The 16,077-nt window shown below is 53.8% G+C and overlaps 8 protein-coding genes across 8 annotated transcripts; 3 read left to right on the forward strand and 5 right to left on the reverse strand.

Moving 5' to 3' along the window:
• Nucleotides 1–274: 274 nt before the first annotated feature.
• On the forward strand, nucleotides 275–2,128 carry CLAFUR5_14393 (Acid phosphatase; the record flags this gene model as incomplete). Its single annotated transcript, XM_047913541.1, has 3 exons — nucleotides 275–575; nucleotides 629–1,183; nucleotides 1,332–2,128. The coding sequence occupies 3 exons, from the start codon at nucleotides 275–277 to the stop codon at nucleotides 2,126–2,128; spliced, it is 1,653 nt and encodes a 550-aa protein (XP_047769603.1).
• A 534-nt stretch (nucleotides 2,129–2,662) lies between these two features.
• On the forward strand, nucleotides 2,663–4,170 carry CLAFUR5_14394 (uncharacterized protein; the record flags this gene model as incomplete). The annotated part of the gene is made up of 3 exons (XM_047913542.1): nucleotides 2,663–2,860; nucleotides 2,913–3,230; nucleotides 3,283–4,170. 3 exons carry the CDS (start codon nucleotides 2,663–2,665, stop codon nucleotides 4,168–4,170), a joined length of 1,404 nt encoding a protein of 467 aa, XP_047769610.1.
• A 93-nt stretch (nucleotides 4,171–4,263) lies between these two features.
• Nucleotides 4,264–6,357, reverse strand: CLAFUR5_14395 (uncharacterized protein; the record flags this gene model as incomplete). Its single annotated transcript, XM_047913543.1, has 2 exons — nucleotides 4,264–6,216; nucleotides 6,265–6,357. 2 exons carry the CDS (start codon nucleotides 6,355–6,357, stop codon nucleotides 4,264–4,266), a joined length of 2,046 nt encoding a protein of 681 aa, XP_047769609.1.
• Nucleotides 6,358–7,422: 1,065 nt separating this feature from the next.
• Nucleotides 7,423–7,656, reverse strand: CLAFUR5_14396 (uncharacterized protein; the record flags this gene model as incomplete). The annotated part of the gene is made up of 1 exon (XM_047913544.1): nucleotides 7,423–7,656. The coding sequence occupies one exon, from the start codon at nucleotides 7,654–7,656 to the stop codon at nucleotides 7,423–7,425; it is 234 nt and encodes a 77-aa protein (XP_047769608.1).
• Nucleotides 7,657–8,232: 576 nt separating this feature from the next.
• CLAFUR5_14397 (Uroporphyrinogen-III C-methyltransferase) lies at nucleotides 8,233–9,984 on the reverse strand (the record flags this gene model as incomplete). Its single annotated transcript, XM_047913545.1, has 1 exon — nucleotides 8,233–9,984. One exon carries the CDS (start codon nucleotides 9,982–9,984, stop codon nucleotides 8,233–8,235), a length of 1,752 nt encoding a protein of 583 aa, XP_047769607.1.
• A 442-nt stretch (nucleotides 9,985–10,426) lies between these two features.
• On the reverse strand, nucleotides 10,427–11,374 carry CLAFUR5_14398 (uncharacterized protein; the record flags this gene model as incomplete). The annotated part of the gene is made up of 1 exon (XM_047913546.1): nucleotides 10,427–11,374. One exon carries the CDS (start codon nucleotides 11,372–11,374, stop codon nucleotides 10,427–10,429), a length of 948 nt encoding a protein of 315 aa, XP_047769613.1.
• A 756-nt stretch (nucleotides 11,375–12,130) lies between these two features.
• Nucleotides 12,131–13,109, forward strand: CLAFUR5_14399 (SUR7 family protein FMP45; the record flags this gene model as incomplete). The annotated part of the gene is made up of 4 exons (XM_047913547.1): nucleotides 12,131–12,143; nucleotides 12,215–12,330; nucleotides 12,399–12,769; nucleotides 12,821–13,109. 4 exons carry the CDS (start codon nucleotides 12,131–12,133, stop codon nucleotides 13,107–13,109), a joined length of 789 nt encoding a protein of 262 aa, XP_047769612.1.
• Nucleotides 13,110–13,910: 801 nt separating this feature from the next.
• CLAFUR5_14400 (uncharacterized protein) lies at nucleotides 13,911–15,532 on the reverse strand (the record flags this gene model as incomplete). Its single annotated transcript, XM_047913548.1, has 2 exons — nucleotides 13,911–14,422; nucleotides 14,473–15,532. The coding sequence occupies 2 exons, from the start codon at nucleotides 15,530–15,532 to the stop codon at nucleotides 13,911–13,913; spliced, it is 1,572 nt and encodes a 523-aa protein (XP_047769590.1).
• Nucleotides 15,533–16,077: the final 545 nt, after the last annotated feature.

The raw sequence follows: 16,077 nt of genomic DNA on the forward strand, positions 1-16,077 counted from the left end.
ATCTCGCAGATTGGCCTCAGGCCAACACACGTCCCTTCAAGCGCGCGACTTGCACCCTCGCTGCCGACTCCCGCAAGGACGCGAGTCTGCTTACCACGCCCGGTAGCATCAATGTAATGCGAAACAGCTCATTGGTCTCGTCATAATGGCTCCATGCAAGAGCTCGGCAGGCCATCTCGAAGAGGCAACTCATAATGCTTCAGTGGAGCTTGTCAACACTGTTTAGAGCTTACCATCCTTCTGATCCAATTGCTTGGCCACGGGACCCGCGTCCATGCGATTACGCCCATTCTGCTCCCAACTTCAAGACTCGCCGACTATGGCTAGTGGAGCTCTTGCTCCGTTCGTGAGATCCCTGAATGATGTAGATGGGTTATATGAAGGTGCTAAGTTCGTTGCTATCCTCGGAACAGCTTCACGCATCTTTACATCGGCCAAAGACACTGCTCCGAGCATGGCTTCTCTATTGTTGTTGCCACTCATGGCAGTGGGCAGTCTCGCTGTGAACTATCCTACAATCCCAGCAGATCTGACTACACCTGTGCAGCAGCGCTTGGCCGTCAAAGGACCAAGTTGTAAGGGAATCTCGCGAGTCACAGTCACTTTAGACACTGACATTGCTTCCTAGCCATGACAATTGCTTGGAACACATACGCAAAGCTCAATTCTTCCGCCTGCGTGAGGTACGGTACCTCGTCCAGCAGTCTTACTTCTCAGACATGCTCCGATAGCCAGACTACCTATGATACCTCCAGGACGTACGCTCATGATGTTGCGCTCACTGGACTGCAACCGTCAACAACATACTACTACCAGATCGTCTCGACCAACTCAACCGTCGAACACTTTCTCAGTCCAAGGACGCCGGGTGACAAGACTGCCTTCAACATGGACGTGGTGATTGATCTTGGCGTGTACGGTCCTGACGGGTACACAACTACCAAACGCGACACCATCCCTTCGATCCAACCAGAGCTGAACCACACCACAATCGGCCGTCTTGCGAAGACTGTCAATGACTACGAGCTCGTCATCCACCCAGGCGACTTCGCATACGCCGATGACTGGTACCTCAAGCCTGGCAACCTTCTAGATGGCAAAGATGCCTACCAAGCCATCTTGGAAGGCTTCTACGAGCAGCTTCAACCCATCAGTGGGCGGAAAGCTTACATGGCTTCTCCAGGTACGTTTCTGAAGGGTACCGGGCATCGAGCAGAGACTTAGATTGTGGTGGACCGCGCGAGACATGTGCTGCACGACGCGCTTCATGCACAGCTCAGTCAGACTGTCTCTTGGTTCACGAGTGTGGCTAACACCCTTCTGTTTGTTAGGAAACCACGAAGCAGCCTGCCAAGAGATTCCATACACTTCAGGCCTCTGCCCAGAAGGTCAGCACAACTTCACCGACTTCATGATGCGATTCGGTCAAACCATGCCAACTGCCTTCGCCTCGTCGTCCACAAACAGCACTGCACAGAGCCTAGCATCTCAAGCTCAAGCTCTAGCGTTGCCACCATTCTGGTACTCCTTCGAGTACGGCATGGCACACGTTGTAATGATCGACACCGAGACCGACTTTCCCAGCGCACCAGACCAGCCCGGCGGCAGTGCTCATCTCGGCGGTGGACCTTTCGGTGCGCCTGGTCAACAGCTCAACTTCCTCAAAGCCGATCTCGCCAGCGTCGACCGCAGCGTCACACCCTGGGTCATCGTAGCCGGCCACCGCCCATGGTACTCCATCGGCGGCAGTGTCTGCGACGTCTGCCAGACCGCTTTCGAACCTCTCTTCTACAAATACGGCGTCGACCTGGGCATCTTTGGTCACGTCCACAACTCCCAGCGATTCAACCCCGTCTACAACCAGACTGCTGATCCTGCTGGTCTGAACGACCCCAAGGCGCCAATGTACATTGTAGCCGGGGGTGCTGGGAATATTGAGGGTCTGTCGAAGGTTGGAAGTAACTATTCGACGAATGTGTTTGCATATGCGGATGATTTTAGTTTTGTGCAGATCAAGTTTATGGATGCGAATCATCTTGGTGTGGGTTTTGTTAGGTCTGAGACGGGGGAGGTTTTGGATAGGAGTGTGTTGTATAAGCAGCATGATGTTGCGTTTGTGAGGAATTGAGATGCTGATTTGGAGTCTAGGGGATTGAGGATGCAGGAATGTAACGAATGATGGCCGGCAAGATGCCGTGGAGCTCATCACAAGACTGCCAGTGTCCTTATGACTGCCAGTGTTTTATGTCCATACATTCACCACCTTGGGACTGACGAGATCCTGGAGCAGAACAAAGCCAGAAATCGAAGTATGCTCGTGGTCAATACAGCACCTGCCATGAATCATGATGCTAGGCTTCTCATCATCAAACGCGAGGCAACCGGAATGCCTCTGATCGTTCCAGAACGTGCACAACGTCCAACAGCAGAGCTCTGCTGCTGTTTCAACTTGCGATAACAAGGATCATCTGTTCACCGCTGGGTTAGTTACCTTCGGGTAGCGACAGCCTGCAGCCGCACGAGGACAAACAGTAAGGCTGAAGCACAGCGCTCCATCGGGACACCGCCACATCAGACCTGCTACTCACTGAGTCGCTCATACCTCTATCTAGGAGATTTATTTCCAGTCGACCAACTGCAATAACACAACAACCCAAACAAGATGTACCTCCAAGACGAGTGGCCGAAGATAGCAGATGGTAGCCCTTGGAATGGCAAGGATCTCCTTGAGCTCGTCCGGGGCGGTGAAAGTCCGTTTGCTGATGTGTGGGATGTCAATCTACTTATCACGGAAATCGAGGAGAACGTTGGCAAGCATGTCGTGGACATACCACTAGTCAATTGTGGTTCGAACAATTATGTGAGCTTGGCGATCGCATAGCTCGTCGCTGTGTGGCTGACAGTATCGACAGGGCTTCCAAATGACGCTGTTTTCCGGTGAGGAGGTAGTTGCCAGACTAGCTCGAGGAGACGTGAACATGCCAGGTTTCGACGGCTTCTCGCTCGAGTCTCAGATCGCTGAGATCGAGTTCGAGGCAGCTGTCTACGAGCTGCTGCGCGATCATTCACAGCTGAAGACATCTCGTCTGCTCTATCATCGTGCTCCTGCGCAGTGTCGAGGCGAAAAGTCCGCGATTCCGAAAAACATTGTTGGGCGGCGCTTGATGGTGTTCAATCGAGCTGCTGGAAGAAGTAGTGGTGCTTGGAACAGTTTGAGTGGTCAGCAACAAGTAAGTCTGAAGTCTGAAGCACACCAGAATGAGCATACTGACTGCGCAACAGTTGGATCTTGTCACGCAAGCAGCGACCCTCCGTGCTGCTCTCTTCAGCTTCGAGCTGCCACTGGACTTCGCGAGCCAGTACTTACACGACCGACTCTTCGAGCAAAAACCCAACGCACTCCCAGTACCAGTGACCCCAACCCGAGACTTCTGCGTAACCCTCTTCACCTCCAAGATTGAAGCCACCATCAGGAAGATCGGCGACATGATCGGCTGGGAAAGCGACAATAACGTTGTCGGACCCATAGCAGCGGCCGCGAAGCAGTCTCTTTTAAAGTTTGTCCCTGTCATGCTGCCGAAGGAAACCACTGACACACCACTCTTCTACCGCCTCATTCTGGAACACGGTGACTTCGGCATCCACAACATGACCATCGACGACGGCGATACACCCACCATCACATCCCTCTTCGACTGGGAGACAGGTTGCATCGTCCCCGCCTTGCTCAGTGACACGTGCATGGCTGTGGCTGGGGCTGACTTGATTCTTGATGAGGATGCTCGACCTGCTGTTAAACGAATCAGTAGAGATGCGGGTGTTGAGAAGGTAGCGCAGGCTAAAGCTTGTACCGTGGGATATCATGGGGTGTTGTTTGAAAGGGCGCCGGAGTATGAGAGGGTGATGAGGGCGGGGAGGGATGCGAGGTTCTTGTGGTTTAAGCTGAGGGACTGGAGAGGTGATGATCCGGAGGGGTATTTTGGAAGGTTGGGGGCGTGGGCTGAGGGGAGGTTGGCAGAGTCGAGGGTTTGGAAGTCGTTGTTTCAGGAGATGGTTATGAATGACTGTTCAGATGCGGTCAATGATTCGTGGTCATCAGAACCGCAAGCTTGCGCGTTCGCCACGGGAAGCTTTTGTGTCTTCGTCCACGGAACTCCTGATCTAGCATAGTTACCTCACCCCTTTCAATCCACAAGGAACCGTGATCCATGGCTCTCTGTCTCCAGGACATTCCGTTCATCGAGATCTGGGTGACATAGCCCATCAGCGTACATACACCACTCTGTCCGGGGCCGATCTCTCGAGGCCCCTCATCAGCTTTCGCACAGGCGAGTCCGGAGCTTCAAACCCTCCGAACTCGAATACCTTTGCACCAGGCTGAATAGAGCCCTCCGAAAGTCTATCGATCAGTTCGTACCATGCGCAGCGATCTTGTACAACATCCTTCCCGAGATCATCAAGAATCTCAGTCAATTCGGAGCAGTGGCGTCGTGCCTTCTTGATGGGTCGCCATACGGGCCACTGCCGTCGGTTCCATGGTGCGATGACTATGCATATCGTGGCAAACCTCCTATATCGGTCGAGAGCCTCGAGGTCAAGGTGTGACCAGTCGGCTTTATTGTGCCAAGAAGTGTCGTGCTGAAGTTTTTCCCACACTGGTAGCCTTTGTAGGCGTTCAAGCAGTTTGCTGCGCTCCTCAACCGACGGCGAGGCACAGTCGTTCGGTTCTACCAGATCGTACGTCTTGATGGTAGAAATCTGTTTGTCAATGGCTGCTTTCAAGTCACCGAACTCATCGCAATGCAATCGCACACTGTTCTTCGTGTTGTCGACTGCCACGGCTTCGTCGACCGCTGGCCTTAACTGGTTGACCAAGGTCTTGCAAGAAGTCGCCATCTTGTCCCAGAGACTACTAAGCCGGATGGATTCGCTTACGTAGGATGAGCTCTTCGTGGTGCTGAGCATGACATCTTTCAGCGAAGTGATGAGAGACGCAGGGGCATCGGTATCCCGCTTGAGACGGTCCCATCGCGCTTCCATGTCTGCCTCACTAAGCTGTGCCAGTTCCAAGATGATGCGTTCCCGCACTTCGACTAGATCCTCGTTTACTGGCGCTGGTTGATTGAACTTGAGGAGATACATGGTGTAGGCCAGCCACTGCCAGGTCGCTGCTAGAGTAGAATCTTTGCCACAGTCAGACACAGTAGATCCCGTTATACCTTGAGAAGGCTTGAAATCCTTGAGCTCAAGTGTAGATCCGATTGCGGTTATATGTCTCATCATGCTGGACTTGTCAGCTGCAAGTGATCGACAGAAAGTCTGAACGGGACCTTTGGTTCGCCCACCAGTTTGTTCTTCAGACCAGACCATTATGTTGTCGAATGCAAGTGCTGCTTGGAGATTGTAATGCAGAGCCTTCGGGAAGAGCTCGCCAACAAGCTTGTTGTCAATCAAGCTTACTTTGATTATACGTCCCATCGTGGTGCTGGTTGATGCCAGTGTCAGAGCGGACTGGAGGTCTGCTTCCTGACTGTCAGACTCGAATATAGAGCCTAAAGCCTCGAACTCTGGGCAGTAAGTGTTGACCCCCAAGGCAAGGACAAACCACAGGAACTGTGGCCACTCCATGGCAAGAAGCATGGGTTTTGTGCGCAAGTCAAGATCCACGACGTAGCGTTCTTGCTCGTCTTCGGAGAACACCGATTCTGGACTTGCTCTGGATGTCAAGCGCAGCTTACGGATGTGCATCCAGTGTGTGTGGAGTCTTCTCTTTGCAGGAATAGTCGTGTCTGCATGCTTCGCCGTGAGGAGTAGAGAAGGCGATAGCTCTGGTTCAAGTAATGCGGAAGGCCGAATTGGATTTCTGGCCCGTATTCTGCCATCTTCCAGAGCTCTCTCAGTAGTGATCAGAGGCCCGGTAGTGTTTGAGATCCTTTTTGACTGTTGAGAAGCGCAATTGACAGTGGCTGGTATGGACACGAAACGGACTTGGCTTGGGCTCCAGAGACCTGGCTGAGCAAGCGAGGGGGTCGAGTGTATCACAGTCACAGTCCCCCTAACGAAGTCGGGAATAATCCAGGCAAAGTACTCCCTAGGGGCGGCCGGGATTCTGCTGTGCAGAGAGAAGAAGATGAAGATCGTCTTGCCAATATTGAACAGGAGTGACATGGAGCCCAAGAAGCCTAAGAAAGTAAGAGATACTCCAATGGAAGTCAACTGAGCACGAGTCAGTGGAAGTTCACATTTCTGGAGTGGATCACACACCCAGTCGGCGACACTGCGCTTTCCATCCTCTTTGGTTGCAGTACAATTCATGGTGTTCAGCGATTTGAGATCTTTGGTCCTGTTCCTTGACATTGTGCAATGAATGCGAGCCTTATGTTCAGCTCCTCGTCCCCTGCTCGTTACACAATGTCAGCACATGCAGCCACAGAAGTTCAGCTCAGCTTGCAGCCAATCACCTTCGCCATAATTCGCGTCTCGAGCACACTCACCTCATGCCAGCATCGAAAGACAGCCTGAGAGGCTTACCAGCTCTGGAACCAACAGACAGCTACAGGCCACGACAATCAAGGGAAAGAGATGCAAAAAAACAAGACCATCCTAATTTTTCCCATTCCCTCCTTCTCATCTACAAAATATAAGTATCCGCATTCCCATTAACAAGCCCCATCTGCTCTTCCCTATAAGCAGCACTAATAACCACCGGTCCACTCTCCTGAATCTTAAACATCTCCCTCCCCTCCGGCGTCCAATTCATGATTATTCGGATCCAGACTATTAACAAACGCAACATACGTACTCATAAGGGAGATGGGAGTATTTCACCGCTTCTGAATCCACCACATCTCGGCCCGCTGGTCTTTCAGCAACAAATTCGACACGCCGGCACCTGTCATCTCCTGGCTGGCGAGTGTGCCGAAGGCATTTAGGCGATGGTTCGCAGAGACGAAGATGATCGGCTGTCCCATTTCAACACTCCTCTGCACGATCCTGGCGCCTTGGTAGATCGGTCCAGGTAGAGCTGTAGTCTCGGATCCGAGCGCTGAGGGGGTTCGAAGCCGCCGCCGTGGATCCAGAACTGTAGAGAGGTTACGGATCAGTCGCAGCTCAAAGGGGAACGTCCTGACCTAACCCTCGCAGGCAGGCTTATTACCCATCAACATGACCATGAACATAAACATACCATAACCGGCGACCCCTCCCCCTCCGTCCCATTCCACCCCCCCCCCCACCCCCTTCGGCACCTGCACATTAACACTCAAGCACTCCTCCCCCTACTGCAGCACCCCCAAAGTCCCAAACGCCGCCTGCTCCACCGCCCCCAACAACCCCCCAGCACCGGATTCAGCGCAACAAGTTCCTGCTGCGGACACGCAATCCCATACTTCGTCGCACCTGCACACCCTCTAGCCTGTCTTGCTACGCGTTCACGACTCGGGGGTTCTCGTACCTGCCCGCTTTGGCGAAGGGCATGCCGAGGAAAGAGGAGACGCCGAGGAAGGCATTGGTGCCTTTGAAGGTGGCGTAGTCGAGGGGGATTCGCGGGTTGAGGCCTGGGAGGTCGGAGATGAGGCCGAGTTGGGGGCCGGCGAGGGTTAGGGAGAGGGAGAGGGAGGGGAGGGAGGTGATGAGGGTTCTGGCGAGGGGTGGCATGGTGGGTAGGAGATCGAATATCTAGCTGTGAATTGAAGATGGAGGAGGTGCGGTCGTGTATGTCTACAACTCCATCTCGGCATGTCAGGACAGCGCTTGCCAGACTTGTCCATCAGAGTGTTGATCAACGGATGTGGTTGCGTATAATCGCCATTGGCGTGCCGTTACGGGCCATAGCAATGGTGAGTGCACACATGAGGCATTTACTGCAGTTTATTCCACTGTAATCGAATGGCATATCCATTTCTTCTATTAGATGCATGCTACCCTCCGAACCAATACCCTTTCCCAGCGTTCGAAGAGCGTCTGCAACAATGATTGTGAAGTTCGCATCTCGTATATACGTCAGAAGACGAAGAAGCTTCGCTCCATCCCGGAAGAAGTGAAGTTCAACGTTAGCCAAAAGAGCCGCAATTACCTGCGGACGAGTCAGCGCTCTTGCTCGGATGTTTGGAGGTTCATGATCGGGTCGGGAAGTCGGAAGAATGCGCTGAGCCGATGATACAATGCTTGTGTTGGTGTTGATTATGTTCAGGTCGTGATGCACCGTGTCGTTGCTCATATACCTCATCATATTCACACCGTCACCGGCGCCCCAAGTAAATTCGGCTCCTCCGTCCCCGGCGTCCCAGGCATAGAAACCAGCGCGTCCCTCAACCCATCAAGTCCATTAGCACTCTCATTGAGACCATTAAGCGCATCAAGACCGCGGAAACCATCTTCCACCACCCACTTCTGCGGCGACTGATGCAGAACCTCACAAGATGCGCCCACAACCAGCAAGCCCGGCGGGCGACTGCCTTCCTCCTCGACCGCCGCATTGACGTGCTCGAGCGTTGTCCTAATGACACGCTGATCGGGGCATGAAGCGCGCTCGATCACGGCGCACGGCGTTGTTAATGGATAAGGCGAGCTCTCGTGCTTCGTCAGGGTCGTGATGAGACCTGTCGTTGCTACGCCGTCTTTGACGGAGTCTTTCAGTCTGTGGAGGGCCATGAGAAACACCACAGTCTGATTTGGTAGATATGCAGGCGGAGTCGGGGCAGCACCGCCACGGCCGGCGCCTGTGCAAACGAGCACTTGGTCGCTCACAGATCGATGCGTCACTGGTATGTGTGCGAAGAGCGGAGCGCTGAGTGACGAAGTGATACCAGGAAGCACGATGGCTTCATACTTGTGCTCACGGAAGAAGGCAACCTCTTCTGCACCGCGGCCGTACAGGTAAGGATCTCCTTGCTTGAGCCGGAGGACGGTCTTGCCCTGATTCAGTGCCTCAAGACCCATCCTATGCAGTTCTTCCTGCGCGTTGTCGGCGTTGCCTGGGAATTTGCGTGCAATCTGGATTGGCGTTCTTCGCGGTACGAGCTCAAGTACAGGGGCTGGCACAAGCTTGTCAGCCAGAACCAGATCCGCGCTTCGAATCGCTTTCAGTGTGGCAGTAGTGAGTAGATCAGGGTGCCCTGGACCCGATCCTGCCAGTATAATACGACCTCGCAGGCGCCTCGAGTCTAGTGTCGATATGCTGAGTGGAGATTGGTCGCTCGCATTTGTTGGGTTGACCTTCTCTTGTTTGTATGCCTGCAGGATATTGTCCACATCTTCGTCGGTGATAGCTGCCAACCTCCTCAATGGCCAGTATTCACAGATCTGAGCAAGCCATCTCATGCGCCTAGCTTTCGCGGCTTCAGCATCTGTCGGCAACACGAGCTTATTAAAGGTCGCTGTTTGTCCCGCATCCTCGTCTTCTGCCTCGAGATCTGCTCCTGCCTCATCTGCATGATCTTGTTCCCATATCCTTCTCCGTACTGTGCCTAGTCTCTCGACTGCTTCTCCCAAATCTTGAGGTAATGCTGCTGCAATCTCACGACGTATGCGCGAGGCGAGCTTGCAACCTTTGCCTGAAGTCGTCACACCAATCTGCAGAGGCCCCGACGAGTGCGTTGACAGTAGTGTGAATGTGCACAAATTCGGCGCATCTGCAACATTGACTGGTATCCGTAGTCTTCGGCAGAGTGTGGATATCCTCGTCGCCAACGCAGACTTGCCACCAGATGTGACGAAGACAGCATCCACAACATGGTCGACCTCTTCCCGTCCAAGTGTGGTCAAGTCATGCTCTTCGAAATCACGTTTCAGCCATTGTACATGCTTCTCTTCTATTCTCTTTGCAAGGCCATAGTGTATGTTGGCGTGTTCAGGCGCGACGAGGATCGGTGTCGCACCGACTTCGAGCGATTTACTACATCGTGCGCCAGCGAGAGGATTTGATGCAATGATGAGGTGTATATGTGCAGTGGAGTCGACAGCAGTCAAGAGTGCTGGAGACATGCCGTGGTCAGATCGAGGTCGAGGTCGCGGGACAATGAGGCGGGCAGAAGTGTTGTAGAGCTGTATGTCTTTCTTCACAGAACAATGCCTGTAGGGCAGTAAGCAGATAGCGCAGCGTTTTGTTTTGCCACGAGATTGCTAGTGAGAGTCACCATTCGCAGCCACTCAAAAGTGTTGCCAATCCTCTTATCGAATCCTTCCAAGCACGCAAGCTTCCTGCAGATGCCGATCGCGGAGGTGTTGCGGGTCCGCGGAGAACGCGACCAAAGCTGCGATTGCGACCAGTCTTGGTGCTGAGAAACACTCACACCAAACGATATGTATAATCGTGCTGGAGATGTTCTCCGGTGTGTCGCACGATATACTGTTGTGCCTGTATCCAACCATCTTCCTGCTCATCAAGCTCCACCTTGTGCATCGCGTGCAAAACCCCCCGATATGCTCATCCGTGCTCCTGTTCCCTGCCCATGACCACGTCTAGAGCCCTTCTCGAAAGCGCAACGTTCCGTTCGAGCGCTCCAAGCTTGGCCATGGCTGCCATGAGGCTCGGGTCTTGTGATTCCACCCTCACCTTGTCGCGCACTCGCACTTCGTGTCCTTTGAACATGAAGACCTCGTGCGCTTCATCGTGGAAGGCTGGTCGTGGCCCTCCGAGTGCTGTGGTGAGCCTTTCGCGGAGTGAGAAGCCGCTGTATGACGGAGGCGTAGCGCCCAGCAGTGTGTTCGTTCCGGTGTTGGGCTGTGCAGCTTCGAGCGTGCGCACATTGAGAAGCACAGCTGCTTCGGAGATGGAGAGGTGGAAGGAAACGTTGCTCGGTAGCGGAGGGCTGAACGCATGTTCGTCGAGCGGGTCCTCGTTCCATGCCTTCTGGCTCTCAGTCCAGCCTTTTAGTGGAGCCTTTGCTTCCTGGATGTTGTCGTGCAGGAGTCGCATCTGACTCGAGATGTAATCTGCATTGCTGCTGTCGCCTGTCCAGCGTGTCGCGTCCACAACATCGAGACAAGCGTTGATTAGTGTTCGCGCAGTGGTTAGCTGTTCAAGTGCAATGGTCGGCGCGGTAGGCAGATTTGATATGGACAACTTGTAGCTGTTTTGGCCTCGTGGAGGCGGCAGCGACGGCAGCCGCAGCTGGACATCGCCTTTCACAATGCGCGCGCCGACTCTAGTGATGAAGCCTTTGAGGTTTTCGGATCGTTGTGACGACAAGACCAATGTCGAGCCAGGCTCTTTCGGAGCGAGCAATTCTGCGCAGTCTTCGAGACCTTCCTTGAGCGAGCGGAGTGTTTCCTGTACGGAGGAGAGCAACCACTCCAGCTCGCGTGCAAGCGATGCTTCCTCTTCCTTGATCAGGTCCTCCGGTGCAATGGCAGGCCATACCAAAGTCGACATGATTCGTGATATTGGCCAGAGCAGAAGATGGCACTCGCCGGAGAGCTTCCACGATGCCCGATGGGGCCAGATGGGGGTGTTTGGCAGGACCACAAATTACAATGTGCCACTGTGCCACGGCACAGCTCAGGTGACGGATCGCAGGGTGGTCATGACATGTGCATCTGGAAATCACGATCGCCGGAGCTTGATGAGATCCACGCCAAGAGAAGACATCAGTGACACACACTCATCAAGACGGACGCACACAACATGCAGCTGTCACATGCTTTTCGCCGTAGCACAGAGCTGCTGCTGGTGGTCGGAAAGGCACAGCAAGATCATATGATGATATGGTGCTCGCTGCGTATGTGGTGTGAGTGGTTGCAGAAGAACAACGATTGACTTCGACGCGTGATGTCATTCAAGCTCCCGAGGTCGTTGTCAACGGCGGTCGTTTAGCGCAGCTTTACCTGCTTTCTCCCAAGTCGTCCATGATCCATCTCTTCCCACAGGCTGCTCTTCTAGTAGACCGACTAACGGCGGTATTGAGACGTCACCGGCCAGCTAATCGCTCTGTTCCCTAATACTCCCTGCGCTCCTGCATCTGCATCGCGTCCTGATCCTGCTATTCTTCCTCCCACAGCTTCATCGAGGAATTCGTCGCGGAACGACCGCTTACGGCTTGTTTGTTTGCGGAGAGGAAACAGACAATCCACCCACCCCCGACACCCATCTTCCTTGCACGTCTGAGCTGCACGTAGCTCTCTCCACGACATGGCCATCGCACGTAAGTAATGACAACACAACAGCTCTGGCGACACCATCGCGACGCGACAACATCCTGACAGCAGATCGTAGGCCCCTTTTTAGGCCTGACAGCCATTGTCCTCCTCGCCGGAGGCATTGTCCTGCAGTTCCTGGTCATCCTCTCTGGCTTGTCATCGACGCCTTTGAATCAAATTTATTTCCTTCAGGTATGCTATCGCGCACGACTCCCACGGAAGATACGACTTCATAATACTAAGCCTGCTATTTTCTGCAGGCTGATACCGGCGATATCACCAACGCCAACACACAACTCCGAAACCCAGCGCGATGGACATATCTCAACATCTGCGGCGTCACCGACGGCCGCAACACCGACTGCACCTCGACGCGCCCAGCACTCCCCTTCGACCCAGTGAGGAACTTTGGCACCGAGACCGGTGTCCCTGAGGCCTTCGTCAACAACCGAGACTACTACTTCTACATCAGCCGATTCTCCTGGGTCTTCTTCCTGATCGCCCTGTTCTTCGCCGTCATCACCTTCCTTCTGAGCGTCTTCTCGCTCTTCTCCCGCCTCGGTGCCTATCTCAGCGGCTTCACCGTCTTCCTCGCCGTCGGCATGCAAGCCATCGCCGCAGCTCTCATGACGTTCGTCCCAGTCCCCCCTCCCTCCCCAAACTCCCACTAACACCCTCCCAGCGCCTGGGTCATCAAAGGCCGCAACCACTTCCGCACCGCCGGCATGGAAGCCCACGTCGGCGTCAAAGCCATGGCCTTCTCCTGGACCTCCTTCGCCGTCTTCTTCCTCGCCTCCGTCTTCTTCTGCATCGGCGGTAGCGTCGGCAAGAACAAAGACTCCACCAAGAAATCTTACTTCGGCCGCAAGGGCTCCAAGCGCAGCACCCGCGAGCGCGGCAGCTTCATCGACTCCAGCAGTGACAGGAGAGTCAAGGACGAGTACGTCACGCGCTACCCTGACTCTCCTTAGATGCCATTGTCATCTCCACCCGTCGCTATCGCTATCGGCATGCTGACCCGCGTACTTTCAGGTACGAGTAGACGGAGCGCCAGCGACGTCTCGGTTACGCGATAACGAACAAGGAAGGGCTTGGATGAGGATGAGATTTGGGATGAATCAAGAACACAGAACTTGCAATGGAGAAAAGGAAACCAGGATACGGCATGAGAGGATCTCGTAATGTCCGTCACGTTTGAAATGATGAATTATCACTTGAGGAGGGATACAGCACTGCGGAAACCTTGTGTTTTTTGCTTTGCGCGCGCGCAAAGATACCAATGAAGTACGTACGATATATGTGATGTTTTGAGAGACTTGTAATGAAAGTGTTTTGAGATTGGATGTTTGTGCTTTTCTTTCTGTAAACGTTCGTGACTGCCTGTGTTTGATTGTGCTGGGATGAGGTGAGATAGGTGCGATGGGAGGGTTGGTGTTGCCTTCGTCGTGGTGATTGCATGTGAGACGATGGAAGGTCTGACATTTGGGAAGGTGCGAAGGGGAACGGGCTGGGATGGGGTTTCAGTGTGTTTCATTGAGGCTGACTAGGTACAGTATGTGCAGTTTGCCTGCTCTAACCATTCCCTGTCTCATGCATGCTGCAGTACCATTACTCAGCTCATTGATGGATCTTTCAACAAGATCTCCGTGTCCGATGTCGTAAGTCATTCGATGTAAGCTATCGCGAGATCCATGCTCTGATCATGGGAGTCTTTTCTTCTATGTCGCAAGATGTCAAAATTGCAGGACGTGTCGAGGAAGCGGCAGGCTGACTTAGCCAAGCCAGACCACGCCCTTCCGCCAGATGCAGCTCTTGTCATAGTCAGTGCCATCAGCAGTGCCGTAGGCTACGACCGCTGGGTTGCACAGGAGCACGATCATCTTGTCGTCCAGGGCATCTGGCTCGTCGTCGACCTCGGCGCAGTGGAGTGAGTGTGTCTCCAGATCGGCTGCTGTGTGTTTGTAGCACAAAGCTCTGTCGGACTTGAAGTAGTCGATATCACGGACCTTGATGCTCTGCTTGCGTGCGTGGAAGGTCCACGAGAGCTCGGCAGCGTGCAGTAGGATGGACTCGAGGCTAGCCAGTGCAGCTTTGCAGTCGGCGGCGGGGATCAAGACATCTGCAGCTTCGTGCAAGATCACTTTACCCAAGTGGTGAGCGGCTTCGTGACGGCTGTTGTCGGCGATTGTCTTCGCCTCCTCAGCATCATTGCCCAGAGTCGCATCTGGCGGGTCTAGCAGGCGGAAGAGCTGGCAGCGCCAGGCGCGAGCTCCTTCTTCGTCTGCTGGTGGAATGTCAGCAGTGATTCACTTCGCAGGCATGTGTAGCACTTACTCAACAGCAGTTGCGCAAAGATGTGGTCCAAGCCTACGGCATCACTCTTCAACAGCAATGTACTGTCGTCTTCGCCTACGAAGGCGAAGAATGGGTCGTTGATGATGCGGCGCATGATGACCGAAGACACGAGGGCTGCCAAGAGGAGAGCGGCTGCTTTGCCAGGCTTCTTGCTCATTGACCTGTTCTGTCCCAACTTTTCCAGCAGACCTTGAGTCGATCCAGTACAGCCCTCTTCCTGGAGTCGAAAGCCTACGAGGTAGAACCGAGGTGAAGCAATCATGTTCTGGAGTGACGATTGGGCGTACTTGGCGCTCCACTGTTTGACGTCGCTGAGGATGGTCTTCAGCTTGCGGTCGATGTCAGAGACTGACAATGGAGCCCAATGCTCAGCTTCAACGTTGCGGAGAGACGCTTCTTGCATCACCTTCACCTGAGCTCTGAGGCGTTCAATCTCTGTTTCGAAGCTGGTGCACCGTTTTTCGAGATCCTGGTTGCTCAGCTCGAGGCCTTCACACTCTCGCCGCAGACCTACGAGCTTCTGATCGGCTGTGCGATTGGCATTAGCTGCATGTTGAGCAATCTGTTTGTTGCCGTTCTCAATGAACCCAGGGTATTGCTTCTTGGCTTTCTCGACGCGCTCATCAGCCTGCTTATTTGTGGCATCGATGTACGCGTTTCTTTTGATCTCGTACTTCTGCTGCTCTTGCCGCTTCACTTGCTTGACATCGTCCTTCGACTCTCTGAGCTGCGCCTGGAGGTCATAGATCGTATGCTTGCACGTATCGATGGTCTCACGCAGCTCCCCCTTCTCTTCATTGTGCTGTACCTTCTCTCGACTGTGCTCCTTGACTTCTCGGGCCAGATTCTGATAATCATACTCTACACTCGCGAGCGCCTCTTTGACTGAGTTTTGGTGCGATCTGCTCAAGCCAATGTAGTTGAGACCGTAGTCAAACCAGGTATTTCGAGGGTTCGATTGTGCCATGCTTCGGGTCGTGGTCGGCTGACCGCTCTGACGCTTGTTGTCGAAGAGGTCTGTGTACCTGGAGTTCTCCATCTCCTGTGAGTAAGTCCTCTGGTCGTCTCCAGCTTACACATTCGGGCCTACTCTAGGCTTCTCACGGTACTTGCGAGGCGTGACATTTCGCGGTGGCGCTGTGCGTGAGCTGTTGACTGGTTGATAGTTGGGGTCGGTCCACATGCGGTCTTCGTCAGGCTGCATGGTGCTATCGGGTGGTGGTATTTCGTGGTAGGATGATCGGTCGACGTGTACTTAGTAGGTGAAGTGAGTTCTGACAAAACGCCACAGCTGGTGCCTACAGCGCTGTCGACTCACGCGCACGTGCTTGCCATGATCGTGAAGTGAAGTGAGATTCTTTGCGTAGCGTGAGAGCTTTTGCGGCGAGAAAACTCACGCAGGGAAGGCACCAGCCACAATCTGTAACATATTGTGATTGTTGCAACCTCACTTGATGTCAGGGAGCCACTCACGACCCACAGTACAGCTTGCATTCACACAGTCTGAGACCATGTCCAGGCATCTTGGTGTGGCGCAGGCGCCAGAGCAGCGGTCTTAAGAAGCTCACCGTCTCCTTCTTTTGC

The sequence above is a fragment of the Fulvia fulva genome, chromosome 13 (assembly GCF_020509005.1).
Source record: "Fulvia fulva chromosome 13, complete sequence".
NCBI classification, from domain to species: Eukaryota; Fungi; Ascomycota; class Dothideomycetes; order Mycosphaerellales; family Mycosphaerellaceae; genus Fulvia; species Fulvia fulva.